General features: G+C 32.7%; 3 protein-coding genes across 3 annotated transcripts; 2 read left to right on the top strand and 1 right to left on the bottom strand.

Annotated features, from left to right (window-relative positions):
- Positions 1-178: 178 nt before the first annotated feature.
- On the top strand, positions 179-1,987 carry LOC132758713 (sodium leak channel NALCN-like; the record flags this gene model as incomplete). The annotated part of the gene is given in 3 exon segments (XM_060750411.1): positions 179-388; positions 1,019-1,121; positions 1,660-1,987. Coding segments are annotated over 3 exon segments (480 nt in total), but the record flags the coding sequence as incomplete, so codon positions are not given.
- A 5,480-nt stretch (positions 1,988-7,467) lies between these two features.
- Positions 7,468-10,529, bottom strand: LOC132758712 (adenosine receptor A3-like). Its single transcript, XM_060750410.1, has one exon. The coding sequence runs from the start codon at positions 9,510-9,512 to the stop codon at positions 8,349-8,351; it is 1,164 nt and encodes a 387-aa protein (XP_060606393.1). The 5' UTR covers positions 9,513-10,529; the 3' UTR covers positions 7,468-8,348.
- An 847-nt stretch (positions 10,530-11,376) lies between these two features.
- LOC132758711 (uncharacterized) lies at positions 11,377-15,504 on the top strand. Its single transcript, XM_060750409.1, has 2 exons — positions 11,377-12,091; positions 13,747-15,504. Exons 1-2 carry the CDS (start codon positions 11,751-11,753, stop codon positions 15,092-15,094), a joined length of 1,689 nt encoding a protein of 562 aa, XP_060606392.1. The 5' UTR covers positions 11,377-11,750; the 3' UTR covers positions 15,095-15,504.
- Positions 15,505-15,971: the final 467 nt, after the last annotated feature.

Here is a 15,971-nt window from a genome sequence, read left to right as displayed (position 1 = left end):
AAATTTTTTAGGGCATACCAAATCATCAGAATCCAGGATGCTTCCTGGACCTGCAAAGGGGGCTTGCGCAGCCCCCTTGACCCCCCGCGTATTTTCCGCTGAATTTGCAATTTGCTGTTGGCAGCCCTGTACTCTGTGAAATTATAATCAAACAAATGTATGATTTACACTCTTCCAGAAAAATCATTCAAACCTAATATCAAATCTGCGAGCAATGAACGAGCCATTGTTTACAGTGACGGAGCTGCCCGCAAGTCTGGCCGACAGCAGTGAGGAGAGTAAAGATGAGACGCCGGTAAACCCGTCTGCACCGAGAAGTAGAAAAAAAGGCACCGTGGAGCTCAATCCTCCAAATATTCATATAGAACCGCCTCCCCCATCTTCAAAGGTAGTACTGAGATTTAAATTACTTAATTGTAATTTTCCAAAAGTGTTGAAATAGAATGGCAGTTTTATTATAATCATTTTGCACTTATGCTTTAAGATGATTTTTTTTATGTAAGTGCCACAGGGTGAGAACAGTGTGCGGCATGACAGGAACTCGAACACGGGACCTTCTGAATAGCGTACCGCAGCTCTACTGACTGAGCTATCAGTTCTGAACCTTGACATAAGTTTACATATTTAAAGGTCAAAGGTTTAAAATGTACAAATTTTCTTGATTAGACTATTTTACTGGTACTTGAGATTTACAATTTGCAGGCATGTTATTTTACTTTTATTAGACATCAATAAATTATAATGTATGACTACTATAGCTACAAGGTCAAGGTCATATTCTTTTCCATATTACATTCAGTCATCTTCAATATTTGCCTCATTTGAATATTATGAAAAAGTTGAAATACCAGATAACAGAATTTACACCATGTAGTTTTCAGCATGGGAAATTTGTAGTTATCAGTTTCAATATTTGGTAGCATATGTAACATACTGTTTATATGCAAAGATCATATTCCATTGTGGTAAGTCCTGTTGTTAAGTTAGAACAAGTATCTAGAATAGCCTTTTATTTCAGTCACCCAGTATGAGACGTTACCTCACACCACAATTAAGTGATGCTTCACAAAAAGAGAGGGAAAGAATGGGTGTGAAAAAGAAGTCCAATAGATTAAGTACAGGTATTTCCTAAATCAATGTTGATATCTTGATAAATCAGGTGCACTAGTTGATATAAAGAACATTTTAATTTGGATTTATATTGAATTCACTTATTTAAAGGCACATCATGCCTTAGAAATGAATATTTTCCTTCTTAAGATAGGAGAAAAACAGGAGTCTTATAACATTGAAATAATGGTTTGAGATAATGTTAGATGCTTATCATATAAAAAAATGAGTGAGAAGTGAAATTTTTTGTCATAAAAGTATCAAAATGTAAACAAAGTGGTATTTTGACTTTCATACAAAATACTAAATCACTATAACTGCCCCTATGACTGCTCTAATTACCCAAAGGCAACAGAAGCAAAACATAGTGTAGCTAACTTGCCAAAGAGTAACTATTAAAAAATATTTGGAACTAAAGCAGGTCACGAAAAATAAACAGTTTTTTGAGAAAGAAAAATAAAATAATTTCTTGACTATAAATTGGGCTTTTAAGATTTCAGACCTATGTTAACAGATATTTGTGTACATTTTTGTTTTTGATATTTTCAGGTAAGACCCTAGGTGCTGGGTTAAGCCTAGGACATCTTACTGAGATACCATCTGAATATAGTAATGAGGGAGGTAGTGAATCATCTACATTAGTTGGACATCATGTCTCGACCGATGTTAACTCGTGGTGGAAGGAACAACTGTTTGTCCCCGATAAACGTGAGTGAAGGAACCCGAGGTGGAAAGAGTAACTGTTTGTCCTGGACATATATGAAAAAAGGAACAATTGGAAGGAGTAAATCCTTCCATTAATCAAAAAATGCATCAAAGCAATCTAATAAGGTGATATATGAGTTACTAGAAACACCAACATTGTGTTCATTTATTGGCAAACTGTGTAGGTTGGAAGAATTCTGCTATGATCTAGATGCATGTTAGAATGTTAGTGTTATACTTATATCTGTTATCATTTTCTTTAATTAAATAATGATATTTATTTATACATTCATTCATGTATTAGATAAGCATTACCAATGGGATTATCTTGTTAAATACATGTATATTGAAATTATTATTTATGTAGGAAACTATTTTTGTGACTGAAAAAGGTCTGGAATTTGAAAAATTTATTGATATTTACTGTGCTGATCAAGGTTTTTATTACAGAATGTCTTGTTCTAAGATTTCAGCACAGTTATTTTGTATTGTTATATTAATTTAACATTTTGAATGATAACAGCATTTTTGACATCTCTATGTCTACCATTATAATGAAAGGCCAACCTGTACACCTGTGCAGTCATATCAGGTCCTATACACTTGGTTACGGGTTTTAGTTTTAAAACTGTCAGTCTCTGGAATTTAAAAATGTTCTGTCTAATACATAGAGGATATTGAATAAGTGTAAGGTTCAATACTGAAGTTAATGAATGAGTTGAATACAATTATTTTTATAAAAATATTATTTTATTCAACAATTTCAATAAATTCAGTAATAATTCTACACGGATGTAATATTCTATTTATCACATAGTCATACCCAAAGTTAAGATTTTAAATTGCAAAAGAATAATTTTTCATTGAGGCGCCTGTAGGGTAACGCTAACATTTAGCTGTGTTTACACTATGTTTGTATAATGTAAATGACGTCACGTCAAAATATATGCACGACTGTGCAATACCATTTTTATGGAGAGCAAAATCGGCACAGGTATGTTATAGAAAAATATAGTATACTTGGTATTAATGAATTAATTTTAAATAGGGTTGCTTAGTATTCTCGACTTGCTTATACTGATATATATATATATATATATAGTTTTGGAGGCATCAATCTCTTACTGATTCATTGTAACTTACAAATAAATTATTCAGTGAATGAATATTATTTTTGCTATAGAAAGGTCTTTGACAGATCAAACAACTAAACATATTGTTGCAAGCAGGTCTTGCTTATTTTACTATTTAAATGATAACTTTATTTATAGTTGTTCATTATTTTTTGTAGAATTCTTCTTTTCTCTCCGAGCCCAAAATCAATGTTATATGAAATTTAATAATTTACAATTGTTGATTATTTTTTGTAGAATTCTCTTTTTCTCTTCGAGTCCAATAATAACGGTATATGAAATTTTAATAAGAATATCATGTAGGTTATCTCCCTTGCAGAAATAATTGAAGACTGTACAAATGTGTTCTTTTTTTGCTTTTGGTGTTTTTTATGTTGTGAAAACGGCACATATCATTATGTAACTTAAAGCTAAACTTTATAAACAGTGTAACTTCTGTAGAGCGACCCTCTGTAGAACAATAACCTCTTTATAACAACCGTTTCAAATATTTCTATTGTCAGACTTGATTATCACTTTACAGTAACCACCATAGAGAATAACCTCTCTTCAACCTCTCCAAAATGATGTTGCTTTACACCAGTTGTACTGTATTCTGTTCATGTACAAGCATTTATGAAAAAAATGTGAAATTAACATTGATGCATTCTTTTTTTGAATACATGATTTAAAATATAAATTACCTGTAACAAAAATGAATCATCTATATAAATTGTAACCATAAGGGACTGGATTCTTTCATGTGAGGAAGCTATCCAGCTAGCATACGGAACGGCGGTGGTTCTACTCAGGTGACTGTTCGTGCCTGATATAATGCACGGAAGGGCACCTGAGGTCTTCTTGAACCAGTAAAGCTGGAACGTCGCCAAATGACCTATACTGTGTCGGTGTGATGTAAAACCCAATCAAACAAACAAACAAAAGTTTTAATGAATAAATTAAGGAACAGGTTGTTGTTGTATTTTGTTTAACATAGTTTTAATGTAATGTTATCCGTTTTTATACAGTAGTTGATTTTAGAGACAATATATTTGCAACTTCTTTTTATCATTTTATTTCACTAAACAACATAAGTAAACAATGTACATGTACATGTAGGTCGTTGAAAGATTATGAGATCTTAAACAATTTGAATTGTATATTATACAAATACACGATTTTACATGTATTTAGATAAACGTGAATAGAATTTTGTTTTAATAAATATTGTTTTTGAATGATTTTCTTTTATTGTTGTTATATTTGTCCATGTGACACATATAAAAAAAATGAAACTGTATTTGATCTGGGTTACTGAATTGCATATCAGTATTCAAGATTTTATCAAGATGTCAGTATTCAATATTTTATCAATTGAAATATCGGTAGTGTTTGGTTGAGAAAAAAAAAGAAAAATTGATTTTTCTTATCAGCTAATAACTAGCCCAAATTTTAATCACTGAAATATAAATGAAGGTGAGTATTTAGTCTCGTAAGTTCTATTATATCAACATTTTATCTTCATTATTTGAAGGACAAAGTCATGGTTCTACTTATATCACATGCAAACTTGATATTACTTGTACTGGCAAACGTTGTATTGTTAGATAAACATGTTTGTTAAGACGACTATATTTAGACAAACTTTTGTAAATTAACAAGAAATGGATGATTATCGGTGTATTCTTTCATATAGTCATTAAAACTTGTATATATTGTTATATATAACAATAGAGAGAGTTGCTTCAGAGCATAATAACCCTGATGTTAATCTGACTAGTGTTTTCAGAGTGGCAGAAATAAATTATGCATAATAATCATAGCAGTTACACCCTACAAAAACAAAGGTCTAGTTTAGTACTTTTATGCCAAATCGAGGTCCATAACTCTAATCTCCGATAAAAAATATGCGAGTAATTTCCAAGGAACGTAAATTCATATGAAAACAAATATTCTTAGTTTTGTGGCTTTAGCAGTAAACTTTTGAAGTTGCACGTGACACAACTCTTAAATTCATATTTGTAGCTGTATCTATCAGGTAGCAAAATTGCTGATCTGCAAAAAACCTAGGTATGTACGGTCACATGTTAACAACTATTTTAAGAATACATGTTTTTCATGGCTGTAGCTGTTGTGGGAGTTACACGCGACACAAATCTAAACAATTTTGCGCTTAATCAGGGGGCATAACACTGCCGGTACGATAAATTTTCGTCAAAATACCAAGGTTTGTATGTTCACATGCTAGCAATTTTTTTTCTAGAAAGTTTCACGTCAATTATATGCAAACCTACCTACGCCAAGACAGCGTGTTTGAGGTACGGACTGACGGACGGGGGCAAATCTATACCCCCACCCCCAATAAAAGGGGAATGGGGCCACCATGAAACAGTCTATATTTAATCAGTGAGTTTCAGGTCTCCAGCAGGTTTTAGGAGTTCTAGGTGACACAAGTCGACAAATGGCATGTTAACTTAAACAGGGGGCACAATTTTGCTAGTGTCCAATAAACAGACTGCCCAGATGCGCAAGTTCCCAGGGTGACAAAATCTTACAACGTTACATGGCTTAATCAATTATATATTTGGAATTACATGCAACACATACCTATTTATGCCTGAACAACGTGACGGAGGTAGGATTGACGAACAAGTCAAATCTATATCCCCCCACCACCACCATAAAAAAGGGGACAGGGGCATTTTACATCCCACACCCGTTAACGATACAAATATAAAGGTGCTTTCTTGATAATGACAGGTGAATATTTCACCATATTTCCATCAATAATGACCAGACAAATAAGCCATGCCTGTGTAGCTACGCCGTTGGTGAACATATTTCATCTCCTGTCCTTAATTACATGGATACAAAAATACCTTTAAAAAATCGGATAATAAAAACCAGAACAAGTCGTTTAAATACCGTCTCACTGATATCAGTTAACTTTATTTTGTCTGATAAAGATGTTAACTGGTACTTGTAGAGCCTTATTGAGACCGGTAATTGATTCCTGGCGTTATATAAGTGTAGTTAAATACGGAAGTAGCATTTTAATACGGAAGGAGATAATGCGTTTTCTAAGCGATAAGGTAGTTATTTCAATGGGAGGGGATTTTTTTTTCAGAATAACTCTGTTATCAGTGTTTTAAATACTTCGCATGATAGGGCACTTGACCAGTAATAAAAGCAATAAATTTTCCGAAAAAAAAATCATGTAAAGTAAATAAAAATACAAGGGGAATGGGGTACATATCTATGTAAGTTTTTTAATATATTATAACTTACAGCCCTTACCCATTAAAAATAAAAAAAAGGTCTCGAAAAAGGTCATGTACACATTTGAATTTTTTAAGCAATACCATTAATGAATGACAAAGACAATAAGCACCTTAAATAAAACACAATACAGTATTATATAATTATCATTAAACAAATTAAATAAGCATATATATATGCATACGTGCACTGTAATATAAGTACGTACGTCTTCAAAGTTACTGAGTGCATTTGAATGAAACACTGAGTCAAATTTTGAACATGATTATCAGGAATTCCAAGGGAATTCTAGTTGTCAATTTTGAGACAATAACCAAGTTGTCCTTGCAGTAAATTTTCAACATAATAATTAGCAAGTCTGAGGAACTTCTGTTTTCAATTTTGAAATGATAACCATGTGGTAAAGGCAAACTGAGATAGTAGTAACACGTATTCAAATATTGTTACTTTTAAAAAAAATGTTTGTTAAATGGTGTATGATTACAAAAAGATCATGAATAATTTGTCTCAGGTAGAAGCATGTAAAATAGGAAGATATACCTATTTCTTATCGCCAAAAAAATCCTAACTTCGGTCAATATCGTAATAAATCGGTCATTTCCGGAACGTTATTTTCACAATTTTCGGTATTCAATAATTCTTAACCGTTTATAACCGGAATTTAGTACATAGTGAATTAAATAAATAAAAAATGCTATTAATGATTTTGACCAATGTAAGATTTTTTTTGTGGTAAGTCTACTCATTGGCATGACTTTTTTTCAGGAAGAAAACTGTTCTATAAATATATAGTACACATGTACATGTACGTATATGCGTAGCTATAATTTTTATTCGAGCATTGTGATTTATATGTTAAATCATGATTAAATACAACATGCAAAAACTAAACCATACACGTGTATAAATTGACTTAAATGGTTCGGAGAGGTCGAGCTTTTTAGTTTGATAAATAGTGCTTATAAAGATAAAAACATACAGACGTCTTGAAACGATTTTAATTTATGTCTAATAAACTTTTAACTTTAAGTGCATTCCGGATTTTAAGTCAAATCTGTTGAACACTCCGCTGATTAAGTCATATTTCAGGCCTCCTTTGGACAAGTAAATAGGGAAATAAGAACTTTCTCACTGCGCCTGGAAATCAGCTACTTTAAAAAAAATCAGTTTCTATCATGTCTTTTTCATTTCGGAATTCAAGTTTAAACAGATTATGTATAGATATCATTATGATTTTCTTCATTCTTGGTATCAAGATTCTGCAAGTGACTTTTATAATGAGCTCATTGGTGAAATTCTAACTTGATACAAGCATAAAAATAAAGCATGTAAATTGATTCATAGAATAAAGATAAAAGATATGAGTCCATTATTAATGATGAAATGTAATGATGATATATTAATGATGAAAATAATTATTAAAACGAAAATAATTATTAAAACAAATAGTTTTCTTGGAGGGACCTACGGGTCGAGTTGCCCCTTATCGTTTTTGGGTTTGAATTCCTCTATTGTCTTTGGATTCTTTGACGTGAAGAAACTATCCGGCTTGCTTAAGGAAGGTCGGCGGATCTACTCAGGTGCCCGCTTATGTCTGAAATAATGCGCGAAGGGGCATCCGAGGTCTTTTTCCACCACCAAAGCTAAAAGGTCGCTACATGACCTTGACAGTGTCGGTGTGATATAAAACCCAAACGAAATCTTAATGCATCACAATAGTCGATATAATTTATACAATCTGTGAAGACTTAAATGTATTGGGTGACAAATGGAGCATTAAACAATCGTACAATAATCATGATAAAAATTGAAAAGTAACACGCTGGTTTTGGAACATAATTTATAATTTACATGTAAATGCTGTCCGGACGAGTGTGAAAATCTTTTATCTAAACTAAGTTATTAATTGTAAGAAAATACTTATAAACGAAATCTGTCAGCCGCACACTGTCAAACTTGTCTAGCAATGACATTTGGGATATGTTTCAATTGTCATGTGGGTTCTCAAATGTACGATTTTTACATTGGAACGGTTCAAAGTCGGATCTAAAATGGTAGCCATTAAATGTTGATTTCTGTTTGTGATTTTTTCCATGGTAATTATTCACGTATGGTCCTAAACACAGGTTTATTTAAAATGTATTAAGGTAGATCATTATTCTGTAAACCCAGTTGTGGTCTTTCCATATTCCTTGGAAACACTTGAGATGAATTTATTACGTAACATCGTCTTCTGAAAACTTGGCCAACTTTTGACCTAAAGTCCTTGGTGCCCAGCGCGTATATAAGCGGATTCAGAAACGAATTAGAGAAGCCGAGTACCAGTAAATGAGTTCCAATTATCTCCTGCAAAGAACAGTTTTTTGAAGTTTGAAAAATTTGAACAGTAGAAGCTACCAGGAACGGGAGCCATGTTATTACCACACAACCAAGAACGGCAGCTAATGTTTTAATGGACCTCAGGTTTCTGGTTGAAATCCCAAACACTCCGCTGTTCCTTTTATCTGATTGTATCTTTTCAATGATTTCTATTTGCTTGATATGGAATCGTGCACTTTTAAATAAAATTCCATATATTATGAACATAATTGTTAACGGTATCACGGCGGAAACCATAAATATGAATACTATATAATATTTCGGCAGCACGTACATGAACGAACAATAAAACTTGTAAGAATCCGGATCGTTCTTCCACCCTGCCAATGGCAGAAATCCAACAATCATTGACGTTACCCAAGACCACGTGATCCCAATAAATGTTTTCTTTTTAGTCAAAATTGATTTATACAGCAGCGCTCTCGTCACGGCGACATACCGGTCCAAAGCTACACAAGTAAGAGACCAAACCGAGGCGGAAATGGCTGCAACGGTGAACCCGATCCTTGCCAAACACAAATCTTGATTTTTCTCGTTAGCTTTGGTTGCTATGGTGACAATAGAAACAAAACCAACAAATAAATCCGCTATTCCAAGTGATGCCACAAAAATATATGTCGGCGTATGAAATCTTTTGTTTAGAATTATAAATAAAATCACAAGTAAGTTTGTCAAGAGGATTAAAATAGTAAGAGGAATCAATTCTTTTTGTTTAATTTTTTCATGATCGTTGTCGGGAAGCTGTGGACACACGTTGTCGTCATAAAATGTTGCGTTTCCGAGCGTTCTCATCAGACGACAATCTCCATTTCCATGAGCACATTCCTTGTTTCTCTGTTCTTGTGCCACCATAGGAACTATTTCTATCCAATTAACTGGCGAGCCAGTTGTGCTGGCTGTTGACGGAGTAGTGATTTTTGAGAACATTTGTGTCACTTTGACTTAATAAAATATTAACATCGGCAACAGTTAGTCAGCTTGTGGTCTTGTGCTCTTTTACGTTAAAAAGCCAGACAACAAAATTGTTTTGAAGTCGAGAAAAAAAGTGAACAACGTTGCAATATCACTTCCGGACAGTGTATTTTGTAAGTTCAGCCATAATTTGTCTTTTCTACTGCTCGAAACATTCACCATTCTTCGATTCACGTTACTCTGTATTTTAAATATTAATAAGTTAACAATTTTTATATCACAAATTCAGTTAATCAGTTCACATAATTATATCCGTTTTTTTTGTTCTCCGCTTTCTTTCTGGTCAAGACAACACGGAACTTCAGGTGTTTGATAGCTTCTAGAGGCAGTTGTATTCACCGTTGTATAAGGAAACACTTCATATGAGCTTCAATATCAAATATTTCTCTTTATTGAATACAGAGCGCGCCGCCACTTCTTACAGATAACTTATCAAATTATAACGGCAAGGTAAGGGTATAATAAACACATGACAGTCTTTAATTAACAAGTTTTCGATAAAGCATGCCAAAACAGTATACATGTATCTCATCAGTGACGAGAAAAAGTGCATGTTATAAATTTGTTCAAGTGTGATTTTCAAGCGTCATTGATAAAAATTGATCTTTGTTTATATCAATACATATCCAAGCACGTTCTAACACTATTGTTTGCTGATATATCCTTCTATTTCAAATTTTGTCACTCACTTCAGTTGAAAAAATATCTACATGCATCCATTTCTAGTGTACTACGAACAAGAACATATATATTAAGCGTTTTAAAACATTATTATCGGACTGATTTTATCAGCACTAATACTACAATTTTATTATTTTCAACTAAATATATGTAATTGTTACACCCACTTTAACTGGAACCAAATATTTTCAGACCGTTAAAATGTAAATTGACTGTAAATTACGTTCGGATAATCATTGTTTAAACACTCTCAATTTTCTTTTTTATTCTCCTTTATCCGCGTTTGTAAATAAAAACATAGATTACACTATCTGAAGGTCTAGTTTCTCATTCTTAAAGGTTTCCAAAAATAGACATTCGGTCTTTATTAGTAAAAATCTGAATCTTATCACAGATACACAAAATGTGCAATTAATTTCAGTCTATAAAGAAACGATCTAGATAGTGAAAAGCCGAATAATATCATACTTTTTTCTGACACAGATTTTAGATGCGGTTTATCGGTAATAAATATGGTGGTCTTTGACTGAATTAAGTTTTAATAGGGAATTAAGCTGATAGTCAATGTCTCTGAACGCTTGATATAATAAATTGCACACTGTTGCTTCAGAAATTAATATTTTTTTCCTTCTTTAGAAAGAACAAACATGTGTCTTATTACGTTGTAATAATGGTTTTAGAGCATGTTCGATGATTATCACATACAGAAAGTAGCGCCAAATGTTAAATTAGCAAAAATTAAACAATGTGGCATATAATTTTGATAGGCCTACAAAATACTAAAACGCTATAACTGTACGAATTACCAAAAGGTATATAACAGAAGAGCAGAGCATATACATATACTTGATCAATTTTAGAAATGAGCCAATATGACTCCTATTCTATACAAACATGTTATAATCAAATACATGTGTATTTCATTAAATACAATTACTATATTAACTGGCGTAAATAATGTTAACCAAAAGCCACGCCATTTTATGACAGAAATACGTGATAATTTTCATGATTTTGATTAATCGAAAACAAGCAAAAAAAATTGCCTCGGCTATTATCTATAATCCGAAGACTGACGGAAAGGGCCGAGTAGTTACGATTGTAGAATCTTCGATAATGTAAAACAAATGTATATATTTGACAGCCACAGGAAAATAAAGTATGTTTTGGTACAATTATGATTGAAGATATGTTTGAGAACCATTTTAAATTTAAATATAACCACTGATGTACAATTTTAAACAAATCAGACTTAATGTCAACAGATGGCATTTTGTACTTTCGGTTTCTACAACCATAATAATAAATATATAAATAATGTTTTGTTTACTTTTATATCTATAAATTTACTTATTTTAGGCAGACATTTAAATTGATATATTGGATAAAAACTCCAGCATTAAATTTTTATTTGTTTACATGTGTCCTTATCCGAAGACTGACGGAAAGGGCCGAAAATTTGCGATTTGAAAATCAGCCACGAAACAAGGAAGTTAAAACTTCAGCTGAAAAATGGCCGTAGACGGGCGTAAATTAAACCAATCTTTGTATCAAGGATCGGATATAGAACATGATTTTCCGTGTTCTCCTTGTACTAAAGAAGGGAAGAATGTGGCTGCTATCAAACATTGTGTGGAATGTGATGAAAATCTGTGTCAAAAATGTTTAGGTGATCACAATAAGTTTTCAGTAATGAGAGGACATCAGTTACTAGACACGGTAAAACAGCTGAGCGGGAAAAAGCAGGAATTACCAAGTCAGAGATGTGAGAGACACGGAGGAAAATTGATAGATGTCTACTGTCCTGGTCATGATAGGGTTGGCTGCTCAACGTGTATGACCGTTGAACACAGGTTTGAAAAATTCTACTTTCGGTTTCGTTGCATTGACAAGGAAATTAGTTTGATCCAACCAGGAAAAACAAATATTTAATAAATTAACACCCTCTTTATGTCGTCTTATAAGGTTGGCTGCTCAACGTGTATACCGTTGAACTTAGGTTTGAAAAATTCTACTTTCGGTTTCGTTGCATTGACAAGGAAATTAGTTTGATCCAACCAGGAAAAACAAATATTTAATAAATTAACAGCCTCTTTTTGTCGTCTGATTACGTTGGCTGCCGTTGAACACAGGTTTGAAAAATTCTACTTTAAGTTTCGATGCATGACATAAAAAATTTTGTCGGAAGAAAAAATATTAAAATAACAGCCTCTTTTTGTCGTCAAAATGAATTTATAGTATATTGTATCATTGGTCCAGAAATAGAAATAAACTTTCATTCAATATTTTCTTCAGAGTCTATCTACTTGTACGTTTTAACTCGAGGTAAAACGGCCATTTTAAACCTTTGAAAAATGGCAAAATCGCCATTCTCTATGTATTTTGAAGTTTAGATAGCTTCTAAAATTAAGGTTGAATACCTGTATCTCATTTTGTAACAGACATGTCGCCCTTGTCATTTATTTAATATTGATGTCCTGTTTAAAAAAAAAGAAATATAACAAAATTATAATTTATTGACAGACTGACAATAGTTTTTACCAGATGACTTTTAGCACAAAACCTTTAATAATTATTTCATATTGATTACTCCTATTGTCTCTTTTATTACAGTGGCTGTGAAGGAATAAGTTACATACCATTATATACTAGCATTTATAATACTGCACGTTTGTAACGTCGCTTTTCATTGGATAATCGTGACGTTTATATTATTAGTTATATACAATCTTTATAACGAATTTATAATACAACAAGTATCATTTTTTAGTGAAAAATGTAAATTTCTTCATGAATCGACAGCAGCCGTGTATATAAACTATATAAACGTCACGATTATCCAATGAAAAGCGACGTTACAAACGTGCAGTAGTATAATATTAGTTATAAAGATTTTTGACAGGTTATATGGCCCTATATAAACGGTTGTTTGTAGATATAACCCGCGCCGCTAGTTATATATATTGCAAACATCCGTTTTTTTATATAACCTGTCAGAAATATTTATAACGAATTTATAATTCAGCAAGCATCATTTTTAGAGGAAAAAGCGAGATTTATTTATTAATTGACAGCAGCCGTGTATATTATTAGTTATAAAGATTGTTGACAGGTTATATGGCCCTATATAAACGGCTGTTTGTAAATATAACCCGAGCCGCTAGGCGAGGGTTATATTGTAAACAGCCGTTTATATACGACCATATAACCTATCAACAATCTTTATAACGAATTTATAATACAGCAAACATCATTTTTTAGAGAAAAAAGTAAGATTTCTTCATGAATCGACAACAGCCGTGTATTATAATATTAGTTATAAAGATTGTTGACAGGTTATATGGCCCTATATAAACGGATGTTTGCAATATTTATAACCCGCGCCTAGCGGCGCGGGTTATATCTACAAACAACCGTTTATATAGGGCCATATAACCTGTCAAAAATCTTTATAACTAATAATATAAACATTAAATGCTTAAAATTTTTAATGTCTATTTCATTGCAGTGGTTGCAAAGGTATAAGTTACATACCAGACATAGCGTGTAAAACTGAAACCTCCGAGAAACTAAAACTTCTTGAAACTGAAGTAAACATTCTACAGTCTCGTTTCCATGCCTTAAAACAAAACAAGCAGAAAGAACTAGAAAATGTGAAGACAGAAAAACGTCGATTGATTAAAGAAATAAAATCAGAAAGGAAGAAAATTAACGACCATTTGGACAAGATGGAACAGGAACTTCTTCAGGAAGTGGATGTGACCTTTCAGACCAAACTGCAACATATAGAGTCTATTATGAAACAAGTTGATGAGAGGATCGCTGTACTACAAGAAAGTCTGAAGAAGATAAATGCAGCTAAACAGGAAAACGAATCTGAGAAATATGTACAGATCAAATTTGTCAGGGAGAAGAAGAAAATTGCAGGCAAAAGTTTAGAAGAGTTGGAGAGGTCTAGAAAAACAGGCACCATACGATTTGAGCCATACAGACCATCGCCTGATTCAGAATGCAACACCATTGGGAATGTACTTCACTTTCCAATGATTGAAGTAGACAAGTGTGCTGAATTTAATGCGCGACTTAAGTATGACAAGGAGTTATGCAAAATTTATGGCATGTGCATGTGTGAAGACAGATGCATTATTATGACCGATTATAACAATAAATGTGTAAAGAAAATGAATGATTCCTTCCAGATCGTATCTTCGCTGAAAGTCGATGATAATCCTGGTGGTATTTGTCAGATAGACTCGTCACTGCTGGCTGTTACTCTGATGAATGACAAGACAGTTCAGTTTATCTCCCAGACAGAACCAATGAAGTTACAACAGTCCTTCAAAGTCGGTGATAGATGTCGGGGTATTGCATACAATGACGGGATGATTTATGTTTGCTGTGGCGGATATAAGGATCGTGATGAAGGCATTGGCCATCTGGAGGTATATACTGTTTCTGGGAAATTGATTTTATCTCATTATAATGAGATTACATGGCCTGCATATATAACGATTTCAAACACTACTATGGAGGCATTCGTGACCGACGTAAATAAAGGTATCATTAACATCAATAAAAACGGAAGCATGAAGCCCATAACTGTAGATAACAAAATATTCATGAATCCTAGAAATATTTGTAAGATAAACAAAAGTCAGTATTGTGTTGGTTTTTATACGACACACAATTTTCTTTTGATGTCACATGACGGGAAGGATCAGGTAGAACTCCCAATAAGAGAAGATGGTTTAAAAAATCCTATCTGTTTATGTTTTGATAACAAAACTTCAAGACTTGCAGTCTCCTACTGGGAAAGTGACAAAATCATGGTTTATACTTTAAAGATAAGTGACTGATTTGTCATAAAACAAAGTACATTGTACCGCTAACGTAAAAAAGGTGTATCACTGAAAACGTTTGTTATTGGTAAAGAAGTGGCGAAATATATTTTTTATTATGAACTATATACAATCCACTTACTTTATATATGTACCTATATATATGTCAGCATTTTATAAATGCATATTGTTTTTAAAATGATTACGAGTGTGCCTCATTGTTTAATTAGATTACTAGTACTTTAAAATAAGAACACACAGTATAATATACTAACATGTTAATAAAGCAACAGGCTGATTCCATATTATAATCTTTATATCTATTTTCTGACATCTGTTATAAGAAATTTTGTTTCAAGAAGTTGCAGTAGTAATATCTGTCCCGTTTCAATACAATCATGAGAAGAGAACCTGAACGATTTGTAAATTATATTACACAGACACTTAAGGATTGTTCTAGTGTACTGTGTATGTCTTTTTATTTTAGTACAATTAAATCTGTCTTACAGCACAAGTGTCTCGGTTATTTCTCAATTAAGAGACAAGCTTGTTTAGTATGGTTGTGATTTTCTGCCATTTCTTAATTTGTGATCAACCCTTGAAAGTCGAAGCGGGAAAACACGAATACAGGATAATTTGCTCACTTATCACGTCTTCGCCTGCGACGTTTTAGGTGTTAGGGCGACGACAAGAAGATACGATTAATGTTAGACGAAATAACGACATTTTAAGGCGAACTATGTTTAGTAAACAAGAGAGGTTAAAACATAAAAATAACATATTTAAGATATGAGAGTGTGTCAGTGTTAAAGGGGCAGTAATCAGATATATAACAAGAACTGTTGGAGGACAGTAAGGCTCGACTATTCGAAAAAGTTGTCACAAGGTGTTTTAT

The sequence above is a fragment of the Ruditapes philippinarum genome, unplaced genomic scaffold (genome assembly GCF_026571515.1).
Source record: "Ruditapes philippinarum isolate M1 unplaced genomic scaffold, ASM2657151v2 ctg18467_1_1_1_1, whole genome shotgun sequence".
Taxonomy (NCBI): domain Eukaryota; kingdom Metazoa; phylum Mollusca; class Bivalvia; order Venerida; family Veneridae; genus Ruditapes; species Ruditapes philippinarum.
Note: the sequence above shows the minus strand (reverse complement) of the source record. Positions and strands in the feature narration are given on the sequence as shown.

What these genes read in the sequence shown, in the direction of transcription:
- LOC132758712 (XM_060750410.1), bottom strand. Translation starts at nt 9,512, where the DNA reads ATGTTCTCAAAAATCACTACTCCGTCAACAGCCAGCACAACTGGCTCG.
- LOC132758711 (XM_060750409.1), top strand. Translation starts at nt 11,751, where the DNA reads ATGGCCGTAGACGGGCGTAAATTAAACCAATCTTTGTATCAAGGATCG. An exon ending in TGTATGACCGTTGAACACAG is followed by an intron (nt 12,092 to 13,746) that starts GTTTGAAAAATT and finishes ATTTCATTGCAG; the next exon opens with TGGTTGCAAAGGTATAAGTT.